The 12,568-nt window shown below is 32.6% G+C and overlaps 1 protein-coding gene across 1 annotated transcript in view; it reads left to right on the top strand.

Moving 5' to 3' along the window:
- Positions 1-12,210, top strand: part of TTLL7 (tubulin tyrosine ligase like 7) — a 91,030-nt gene extending 78,820 nt beyond the window's left edge. Inside the window, exon 21 of the mRNA XM_010382522.2 lies at positions 7,204-12,210. Within this exon, the coding sequence (XP_010380824.2) occupies positions 7,204-7,324 (121 nt within the window). The 3' untranslated portion in view covers positions 7,325-12,210. The remainder of the gene's footprint in view (positions 1-7,203) is intronic.
- Positions 12,211-12,568: the final 358 nt, after the last annotated feature.

Genomic DNA, 12,568 nt, shown 5'->3' with positions numbered 1-12,568 from the left:
GAAAACAATAGAAAAATATAAACAGCAACGTCTATGCTTTGGAAAGTCAAAAAATATACTTTTTTTTTTTTTTTTTTTGAGACAGAGTCTTACTCTCCCAGGCTGCAGTGCAGTGGTGTGATCTTGGCTCACTACAAGCTCTGCCTCCCAGGTTCATGCCATTCTCCTGCCTCAGCCTCCCAAGTAGCTGGGACTGCAGGTGCCCATCACCATGCCCGGCTAATTTTTTTGTGTTTTTGGTAGAGACGGGATTTCACTGTGTTAGCCAGGATGGTCTCGATCTCCTGACCTCATGATCCACCCATCTCCACCTCCCAAAGTGCTGGGATTACAGGTGTGAGCCACCACACCCGGGTGAAAAAATAGACTTTTAAATAACCCACGAATCAAATAAGAGATTATAATGGACATAAGAAAATATTTTGAACTGAGCGATAACAAAAATATTAGAAATAAAACTTGTGGAATATGGCTAAATCAGTAATATAGGGATATTTATAGATTTAAATGGATATATTAGGAAAAAGAAAAGGCATTAGGTTTGAAAGAAAGAACTTCAGTAAATGGATATGATTGTATTCATACAAATGTAAATAAATCTATGATAAATTATAAAGTGAATTTAACAATTTTGATGAAATCATATAAATCAAAGTCAATATAAGAAAATCAATTGCACTTTTCTTTATCAACAACAAATATCTGAGATATAAAATTTTAAATATTTTTTCAAAAGCATGAAAGAATATCTTTACTTAGGAATAAATCTAGCAAGAAATGTATGTGACCTTTATGCAGGAAAATGTAAAAAATAGAAAAGTATGTCTTAGTCATCACTGCACTCAATGTTATCGATATGTCAGTTTTTCTCGAATAATTTCATACATCTGTAAATTCAATATAATTCTACTATAAATCTCAACGAATTTTTATTTTTTATTTTTGGTGGGGAGAAGAATTTGACCAAAGTTTGTTCTGTCACTATACAGAAAAGCAAAGGACCAAGAATAAGTAAGACAATCTTGAAATAGAGCAATGTAACATCATAGGATTTAGTAACTACAGTGTCTCAAGACTTACAATAAAGCTAAAGTAATTTAAGATAGTATAATATTGGCAAAAGGATAGACAAATAGACCATTGGAACCATTCAGAAAAACCATAAACCAACCCAGGCCTACCTGGAGACTTGATTTATGACAAAAGTGGTGTACACCTAATTTATGAGAGAGGAAAAGGAAGTTTGTTTAAACAATGGTTCTAGGACAATTGTATTTCCAAATAATAAAAAAGAAACTTAACTTTACCTACACCGTAAACGAAAACCATTTCCAGATGAAATTAGTTTGTAGATGTGAAAGGTAAAACTGCATAAAGATTTCAGAAGATACTACAGGGGAATATTTTCATGACCTTGAGGTATGCAAAGATTAATAGAACCAAAAAATTTCATAGTAAGTGAAAAGATTATATTAAAATTAAAAACATATGTTCATCAGAACGCCCCATTAAGAGGTGGAAAAGCAAGCCACAGGATGGAAGTGTTTGCAACCAATATAATCTATAAAAAATTCTTACACGATTATATAGAAACTCCTACAAATTTCTAAGAAAAAAGCAGACCACACAATAGAAAAATGGAGAAGATAATTGAAAAACAAGGACCAATAAACATTTGAAAAAGTGTTTAAGCCAATTAATAATCAGGGAAATGCAAAATCTCAAAATCACTGCATATCCATCACAAGTGTTGATGAGAACATATAGTAATAGGAACTCTCTTACCCTGCTTATAAAGTGAAAGTTGGTACCTTTTACAAACAGTTTCTCATTACATCTAAAGCCTACCCTTTTTACAGCTACTCTCCCTGTAAATTCTCATCAGAGATGTGTGCACACGTGCACAAGACCCTTATGAGAATGATTATAGTAGCATTTACTCATAATAGCTAAAAATTGGAAACAACCCAAATGTCCATGAAAGAATGGGCACATTTTTTTCTAATACTCATACGATGGAATATTATACAACATTGAAAATGAACAAACTGCACCTACACATATAGCAACATGGGTTAGTTTCAAACATAAAATTAAGCAAAATAAGCCAGATACAAAGGAATATATATTGTGTCCATTTATTGAAAAAACAAAAACAGGCAAAATTATATGATGGTGTTTAAGGAATGTATAATTGGGTAGTAAACAAGGAAGTAATTACCATAAAGGTCAAAATAGTGGTTAAGTTTATGAGGAGTGAGGGTACTATAATACAGGGCTCTGGGATGCTAGGAATGTTCAGTTACTTAACATGGGCGGTAATGACACAAGTAATCACTTTATAATACTCATTAAACTGAACATTTATGTTTTATGTACTTTTTAAAATACCTTATACTTTATAATTTAAAAGTTTAAAAAAAGACTAGTTAAATATATGGTATTATTTATGCCCTTAGGTTAAGATAGTTGGATATCTCTATCTAAGAACAGAGATATTCTTGTTTTTGAGGCCAGTGTTCATAATATATAAATTATAAATACTATTTCATTCATGTACACTATTTCATTGGCTCCGTACTCTGTGAGCCATGTATGGCAGAAACTATTGGAATTTTGTACAGCTGAGAAAAGTGAGGTTTATCTAAATCCATATTGGATTTAGATGTGGCAAAGGTAGAATTTGAAACTGGGGCTTTCCCCCCAAAAAACTTGAAGTTAAAACCACAGGATAATGCACATCCACTAGAATTGCTATTATCAAAAAAGTAAAAACTAATAATTAGTGTTGGCAAGGATGTGGATGTGGAGAACTTGGATTTCTCTTGCATTGCTGGTAAAAATGTAAAACTGTGTGGCAGTTTTAGAAAGCAGTTTGAGAGTTTCTAAAAAAATAAATATAGAATTACCATATGACCCAGCAATTCTACTCTGAGGTATTTACTCACAAGAATGAAAAACAAAGAAATAGATACTTGTATACCAATGTTCACAGAAGCATTATTTATAAGACAATAGCCAAGAGATGGAAACAACCCGCGCCCATCAACAGCTGAAGAGATAAAATATAGTGTACACATATAATAGAGTATTATTCAGCCACAGTAGGGACTGAAATTCTGATACAGGCTACAATATAGATGACCTTTGAAAACATGCTAAGTTACACAGCCAGACACAAATGGACAAATCTTGTGATTCCATTTATATGAGGCGTGTATAATACGCAGACTCATAGAGACAGAAAGTAGAATAGATGTTACTAGGGGTAGGAAGGAAGGCAAAATGGGGCGTTAGTACTTCAAGGGTAAGGAGTTTCTGTTTGAGGTGATGAAAAGTTCTGAAATGAATGGTGATGGTTACACACATTGTGAATGTACTTAATGCACTAAATCATACAATTAAAAATGGTAAGAAAAACACTATTTAATAGTACATTTCATGTTATATATTTCACTATAATATAAATATTTTAAAAAGACAGGACAAATATTCTGATGGACTTTATTTACCCTTTATTTACCCTGGTTTTCCAAACCAGGTCCTAAAATTATTCTGGGGAAATCAGGGGTCCTGGTCTTAACTCCAGGAAGAGGAAAAGGAGGTGGGTGTAGCTTATGTTTTCAAGGTTAATTTCTACCAGTCTTGATATGCTTCATGTTCCAGAGATCCTCCCGGTCAGCAATAAATTGGTATATAAAAGACAAACTAATTCTACATCAATCAGGAATTACATAAATGCAAGCTCTATGTTTGTATTTAATATAATGGTTATGTAAAGATGTGCACACCTGCCTTAGGGATGAGGAGGATGAGGAGTGAGGCTATGAAACAAATAGGGTAGTTTGAGGTATTTCTCCTTGGCATGAATTAGCAATGAGTTAGCCATTTTCATATGTAAAGAATAAGCTAGAAAAATAGGTAAGCTCTAAACTTTTCCCATTTTTTAGTGCCTTACACAAATTCTTTAATCCGTAAACCCACTTCCTTGAGATAGTCTTCTGCTTTAAAAAATCAAATTATTTATCTTCATTGCAAGGAACATTTCAAAAACAATCTTCGATGTTCAGCTAGTGTTGGATTTCCCAAGACATATTAATGGAGATATTAAGGCAAATAATCCATTGTATTTCCCTGCAACACTTTAAAATATCCCACAGCACTTGCATTAGGGAAGAAAAGTGTTTCTTCCAATGTAATTTTATATGCTTTTTTAAGTTCATGCCGAACTTCTTTTCAAGTCTGAATAAAAAGTTTCATCTTTTTCTTCTTCTATGAAAAAGTTTAGGTTTGCAGCATATATAGTATCTTTTTATTTTCTAGATTATTTTATACTTCACATTTCTGAAAAAATGAGTATAATAATTGTACCCATTAGTTTTAAAACTGAAATTAGTATACAATGATAATTATGTAGAATTGTCATGACAATATAGTATGGTTGCTAGGAGCTCTGCTGCTGGAGCTAGCCTGTATGGATTTGAATCCTAGCCCTGGCACTTTCTAGGTAGGAGACCCTGAGCAAGGCATTTGACCCATGTATGCGTCAGGAAGTTTATCTGTAAAATGGAGCTAACAGTAATGTCTACCATATAGAATTGTTATGAGAACTAAATGAGTTGATATCTGTAAAGCAATTAGAATAGTGCTGGGCACATAGAAAACACTATTTAAATATTTGTTCAGTAAAAGAGTGTAAGTTGTGATCCTGGACTTTGTGCTTTTATTTTTTCATGTGCAAAATAGTGATCTTTATCTCAAAAGAATATGTAAATGTTACTGAAATGTCAATAGTAACTGTTACTTGGAAATTCTTTGGAAGAAAGTTGGTAGACATTACTGTTTACCGTGTAATTATCAGTACAATCAGAATGTATCTTCAATAGAAGGTAGAATAACTCTCAACTACTATGAAATAGTGGATTTTGATCAAACACCTTGTTTTCTTTTGCAACTTTGCCCTAGATAGGAAGGATAGCCTTTTCATGGCAGAAGATACTGGATCAGTCATCATGACCCCACCAATTGTTGACATAGTAATTAATCCATATAAATTACCCGAGTGATCATAAGAAAGTAATTTATATAATCTGTGATGTGAGAAATCATTTATTTCATTATTCATCACCTGTTATCCAATTTTGATTTAATTTGGTTTGTTTTATGTTATTTTACTGCTCTATTAACTTAATGATTTGAGTAATTATTTATAGTTTGTGATATTAGGTAATAGGTTTAGAAGATATTATTAGATAATTCATGACAAAATGATGTTTATGGATATTATAGAAAGTTCTGCTATTTTAATCTTAATGCTGCATATAGTTTGATTATAATACATTTCTTTCTACATAATTCATTTAACACAACTATAAATACAATTTTCCATTGACATAGAATTATCATAGTTATCAATATTATTTAACATAGAATAGACAGCTAATTGTGCCCTCTGTCCTCCGTTTATCATGTATCTGTGGGAGTATGATACTATCCCTGGAGAATTCTAATGTCAAGTGAAGAAAATAAATGATTTGATACCGTCCCACTGTTTATTTCCCACGACTAATTACAAATCTCTGTATATTGCTGCTTCTGCTGTTAGACATTCCTCATAAGTATCTTTATCCTGATTTTATAGCATTTCCTTCTCATCATTACTAGGACTTATATTTTGAATAGCATTGTTTGCATTTGTTTATATGGATTTCCTTGGCCATTTCTCTCTGGACATATAGATTGGACTGGCCTAATGCTAGTCAAGATTTTTCACAGGAAAACAGGTTCTACAGGTGCACAATCTCTTACTTGCAATATTTAATTTCCAAAACTTTGAAAACTCGAAAACGAAACATAACTTATTTGAGACCATCCTGGCTAACATGGTGAAACCCGTCTCTATTTAAAATACAAAGAAAAAAATTAGTCGGGTGTGGTGGCACATGCCTGTAATCCCAGCTACTTGGGAGGCTGAGGCAGGAGAATCGCGTGAATCCAGAGGCAGAGGTTGCAGTGAGCCGAGATCACGCCATTGCACTCCAGCCTGGGTGACAGAACCAGACTCCATCTCAAAAAAAAAAAGTAACCCCTCTGCTGCCAAATCTGACCTGAATTGACATGAAGTTATTTGTAGTCTTTATCTGATTTATTGTGAATATTAATACATTTTACTACAGAAATGTAATGGTTTGTTTACAAGATGCTGCTCCAAGGCTCTGATGGAGGTGTTATATAGTAATATAAATATTACTATATAATATAATATATATAAATCACCATATTATCTTTCTAAAATCTGAAAAAAATCACATATTTTGAAATACATTTGGCTGCAAGGGTTACATGCAACCTGTAATCATGATTTTTTTTTTTTTTTTTGAGACGAAGTCTCATTCTTGTCCCCCAGGCTGGAGTGCAATGGCACGACCTCAGCTCACCGCAACCTCTACCCCCAGGTTCAAGCGATTCCCTGGCCTCAGCCTCCCAAGTAGCTGGGATTACCGGCATCTGCCACCATGCCTGGCTAATTTTGTATTTTTAGTAGAGATGGGGTTTCTCCATGTTGGTCAGGCTGGTCTTGAACTCCCAACCCCAGATGATCCGCCTGTCTCAGCCTCCCAAAGTGCTGGGATTACAGGTGTGAGCCACTGCGTCCAGCTGATAGTTTTTGATATTCTGTAATCATGAGCACTCTATGGTCAAAGAATATAAAATTTATATTCTAATTAGGAATGTTAATCTTTAACGTTTTCTATTAGGTTACCTATAGTAATAATACATCAATGATCTATGATTAAATTACAATCAGTGGCTCTGCCTCCCTTGAAACAAACAATTATTGTTAATGTGGCTAGTCAAATTCTCAAATCACATGTTTTAAAAAAATATTTGGCTCCACATATTACTTACAAGGACTGATGATGAATTCTAAATTAACATTAGCCACATAAACAGTTTCACAGCATTTGAGTACAATGGCTCTTTATTGGATGTCTTGGGATGCTAACATCATATATTGCATCTATATTTAGCTCTTCTCTCCTCCTTTCCTACAGTCTGGGGGAGGAAATCTTTTTATATGAATTGCATTTTTGTTACAGTAACATTTCTCATATAGAATACGTAAATTGCTAACCACATAACCCTTTAATGAGTTAGTTATAATTTGCTTGTAAAATCTAATTCGTTAACTATCGTTTTTAGGTATTTACTACCAGGGAGTACCCAATTCTTCTTGAGAACACCAACCTACAACTTGAAGTACAATTCACCTGGAATGACTCGCTCCAATGTTTTGTTTACATCCAGATATGGCCATTTGTGAAACAGAAAGGAAGATCGCCATTGGTTATACGTAACAGCAATTCATTTTTTCCCCTGAAGTTGAACATGCAAAGAACATGACCATTAAGTGCTGTTTTATGTATATAAGACATATATATGTGTGAAAATATATGCACATATGCACCCAAATAACATATATTTATTATATTAAATAATATATGAAAGAAGAATTAGCAGAAAATGGAATATAAGACTTAACCTTTCTGGAAATGTAATAAACCATGTTAAAATTGTTTACACAAATATGTGAATGTCTAGAACTTGCTAGGTTTGTAATTAATTCCTTCCTACTAGAAATGTTATTTTTGCTGCAGAGTATATAAAACAAATTGATCTTGAAGATCCAATTACAGTGTTAAATTATTTTCTAGATAACATGCCTTTTGACCTGAAAAAGGGTTTAGTCTAATACCTTAAAAATTCTCATATATAGTAGCCATTTTAAATGAAACAAAAAGATTTAGAAGCCTGGTGTTGCTTGATGATAAGATTAAGAAATTTAAAACGGGTTTATCATTAATATAGCACACTAAAGTACTGGAAAAGTCATAACCTGATTCTCTAACCTTTTTATTCCTCTATGTGGAAATTTAGCTACTTGTAATAATGTACATTTTCAGTAAGGATCTGGTGAGATCATATTATGATCTAAAATGGAAGATAGGCCAGGCAGGGTGGCTCATGCCTGCAATCCCAGCACTTTGGGAGGCCGAGTTGGGTGGATCACCTGAGGTCAGGAGTTTGAGACTAGCCTGGCCAACATGGCGAAACCCCATCTCTACTAAAAATACAAAAATTAGCTGGGCGTGGTGGTAAGCGCCTGTGATCCTACCTACATGGGAGGCTGAGACAGGAGAATCACCTGAACCCAGGAGGTGGAGGTTGCAGTGAGCTGAGATTGTGCCATTGCACTCCAGCCTGGGTAACAAGAGTGAAACTCTGTCTCAAAAACATAAATAAATAAATAAAAAGAAGATAAAAATAAATAAATAAAATGGAAGACAATCCAATGGGTTAAAAATAAAATGTAAACTAGCTTTCATTTTTACTTTTCATAGAGAATCACATAAAGGAACAGAAAATGATGGTAACAAAATCTTTCTATATGGCTTTTATGTCTTACACCACTCATTTTTATTTGGAAAGTATGACTTTGATGGGTTTAACATGGTTAAATACAATTTCTCCTGTTTCGCAGAAGTAGAAGAGCTGACACATTTCACTCATTTTAGTGTTATAGGATAATGAGACAAACTTATTTTTATAAATCTCTCAAGGTTGAAACCAACTTATATCGCAAAGTCTAATACAGTAGTTTCTCATTGCACCACAGAAAACAGTTAAAGGACTTTGAATAGAGGATTTCAATGACCACATATTACAAGTCATCAGTGTACCCTTTAGGGTTTTTAAAAAATCAAAACAGAGAATGAAGTGTTCTTGTCCAAAGATGTTATGCATAAATTTCATAGCAGTTTACTTCCTTTTCTTGAATACAGTTTTTAAAACCAAGAATGAGCTTTCAGATTTCCATAAAAATATAAGCCGTACTACTTTGACAATGAAATCATCAGTGCAGCCGTCACTTCTTAGAATGTATTTAAACTTCTTCCCCCAACAGTTTTATTTTCTCCCAGCTGCTAATTATTTTTGAAATTCATGAATGTTTTACCTCCTTTTACTATTCTAAAAGTTATTTCAAGAAGTGGCCCCAAAGCAGGAGAACTGAGAGGGGCAAATTGGCCTGGTTTAATTCACAGCCTGAATGATTGGCAACCTAAAGTTATAAGTTAGATGTATTTTGCTTTTCAAGCCATCTTCTGAGTCTTTTTTAGGCTGAAATAATTTGTTTGTTTCCTAAATTATTGCTAGCTACTTGATTCTTTATGACTACCTAACATCCATATTTGGTAGATACTTTTCCTCTCTGCATGCATCCCAAAGAAGAATTTGCTGTTGTGGAAGAAGAGGGAAATTACAGTGACTACACTGTTTATGACTCCATTTTGTGAATTCTTAAATATGTTATGGATTTTTTTAGAAAAAATAATGCAAAAATTGGGATATTACCAAATGATCCATAAGAATGATCAACAAGTAATAAGTCTTTTCATGGAGTTCATTTTTCTTTTAAATTCATTTGACCACAAAAAATATATATATAACTTTAAGTGTCTGATATATGATAACAGCCTAGTTTGTTGGCCACTCATTTGCATTATCTTAAATCACAAATAATTACTTAATTTGCTGGAGTGTGTGCTTTGCAATTTTTGTATCAGAGCAAAATTTTTATTTAAAACAAAAAATGAGAATGTCCATCACTAGGAGAAATACTCTTCCCAGAAAACACACACACACATACACACACAATTTAAAAACTGAGTAAATTTAAATGTGTGAAAGTACCCCAGAAACTGATTTCAACAAATAAATTTCATTTCTCTAGCTACTTATGTCTGGCCTTATTTTGAGCATTACAATTTTATTGCCTTCATTTGCCTATTTAGACTGATGTATTTTGATATGATGAAGTTGTGAATAAAAGCCTTTTATTCATTATTTATATATACTACCTGGTATGCTATGTACTGTGTCTGCTGTAGTGCTATTCCCTAATGAGCAACTAAGAAGAGAAGACACAACAATAAACCATGGAAGTCTCGAGAGGCCATGGGAATGATTTAGAGTTGTAAAATATTCCCCAGTTTTTATTATAAATTTTTATTCATAGGTTAAAACATATCAGCATAAGTGATAGTACAGGTGTGACTCCCTTTTCTAGGAGAGAAAATAGCTTTATCTGAAAACTCCAAAAACTTTAATCTTATCAGAGGTTTTTAATAGGGAAACTGGGTTTACTTACAATTAAAGCATATTTTCATTCTGTTACAGAAAAACATATCCCTGCTCATTCAGTAAATCTAAGATTGGAATGCTTTCTAGAACTGTGCAATATTTGAATAATTTCTAGAATTGTCTAAGAAACAACCTTTTTTATTTTAAATCATCACCTACAAACGTAGTCTGAGACTGCAAATTAGTTTTCACTTGAATAATTCAGCATTGTAGATTAGTTACCATTTGCTCTATATAACCTATTGAAGGAACTACTGTTATTCATATTTTGATTAATTTTACTAGCAACAAATTTTTATTTTAGTAGCATTGCATTTACCTTAAATATGTAAAAATGAAGTTGTAACAGGATCAAATATGGAAATGGCAATGGTAACTGCCTAGAACATGGTTGAATGTTGTTGGTTATCGGTAAGATGCAAAGATCTATACAAATTTTATCATATGTCAAAATTATGTCTAAATACACAAACAGTTTCAACTATTTCTTCCTCCCTAAAACTAAAACTAAACCAAACCCAAATGAAGAAACCTAATAGTTACACCCAACTAGATAATTGTGGCTTCTAGACACGAATAAAAAGATTTCATTTTAACTGTCTTTTTAATTTGTAAAATATATGAGTATGGAATTTTGTATCTAACTTGAAATTTCAGATGTTTTAATAATTAATCCAAATACTTGATTCTTTAGCATGTCAAAGTACTAATAGTTTAAAAAATTTATTTAGATCTAAACATATACATTATGCGACTTTTTCAAAAGTATCAAAAAATTGATAGCTGCAGAAATGCCATTATTTGATTTTCTATAAAACATTGATTCATTCTTAAATGTATATTCTTTAAAAAATAGTGAATACCTCAAGAGTGACAGAAGACTCCTTTTCTTTTCTGTAATGCTAATTTAAACTTTGAATCTTAGTTTACATGGTCATAGGGGTTAAATAATAAAATGTATACCTGTACAATTAATTGTATTCTTACGACCTGATGATTTTTTGAAAATTTGCTTTTCTCTCAAGAAATTTAAGTTTTCAAGGGCCATATTAGTTATCTAAATATTTTGGTCTAATGTTGACTTATAAATAAATAAAAATTTAGAAATATACTCATGATGACAATTTTGTTGCTTACACTGCCTATTCTTTCTTTATTTCTTCTTTTTTAGTTCAAAGGTGAAATTTTGACCTTTGTATTAACAAAGCCTCAAGAAAAGAGAAATCCTGCCTTTTAAACATTGGTTTTCCTTGCATTTTATGGTGGTGTGGTTTTGCTTCAGCAATAATAAAACATAAAATATGTTGTTGCATAAAGTTCAGTTTGTCTGCTGAGATTATTTTTAAGAACCAGGTTGAAGTCTCTATGCCTAAAAAAACATTTATTGTCTGGATCCATATAAAGCAAGATACATGGCTACAAATAAGTCTTGCAACCAAAATTGGTATATTAAAATTTACTGCACACTTGGAGATTGCTGCCATTTTTTGGTGCTTTTGGGGCCTCATCATAAAGGGATGTATTGTATATTGAGGAAAAATTACTCAAGTTACACATTCTACATTAACTGTGCTGTATTATCTACAACTATAATCAATGGACCAATAGTTCCTAAATTAGTAATAAGACTTACCTTACAAAAGTAATGAGATAACACTGATATTTCTGTTTCAAAGGCTAACAGCAATTCTTGGGTCCTGAGCTAATCGTTTCATACAATAACTACTGTACATGCTACAACATCTGAATATTAATGGTTTTGCTGCAGATTCTGGGTATGAGGATTAGCTTGAAAGCCAGACATTTGCTAACATGAATCATGACTCAAATTATCCCCATGTGCTTTACTACCTGTATATGAATGCAAATGTTACAGAAAATATGCTTGAAATGTCAGTACCGTGTGCAATTAGCATTGCATTGTCATGCTTCAGCATGTGATATCTGTATGGTGAAGTTATTTCAATTACTCTGATATGTTACTATAATAAAAAAAGTTTAACCTAAGAAAGCTACAATATGTCATCAAATGCTTATTTCTGTTTCACACACACACACACACACAAATGGCTTTGTGTAATAGAAGATATTGCCTCCCAATTAAGGTTTCAGACTGATGAGATATATTTTTACAGTAATTTTTACTGTGTACAGACAGCAATCGCACTATGGGGATAACTTTACATGCTATTAAAGTCAAGTCAAGTCAACATAATTTGTATCAACTCCTCTCATAGTTAACTAGAAGGGCAATTGTTCTAAAACTTAGAAATGACGTTTTTATATCTAGCATCATGGATTATAGCAAAAATATTACTAATCTGATTAGAATTATGTCAGCATCTCAGCTCTGAAGTTCATTTTT

This window comes from Rhinopithecus roxellana, chromosome 12 (genome assembly GCF_007565055.1).
Source record: "Rhinopithecus roxellana isolate Shanxi Qingling chromosome 12, ASM756505v1, whole genome shotgun sequence".
NCBI classification, from domain to species: domain Eukaryota; kingdom Metazoa; phylum Chordata; class Mammalia; order Primates; family Cercopithecidae; genus Rhinopithecus; species Rhinopithecus roxellana.
The sequence above is the reverse complement of the archived record's forward strand: the minus strand, read 5'-3'. Positions and strand labels throughout refer to the sequence as shown.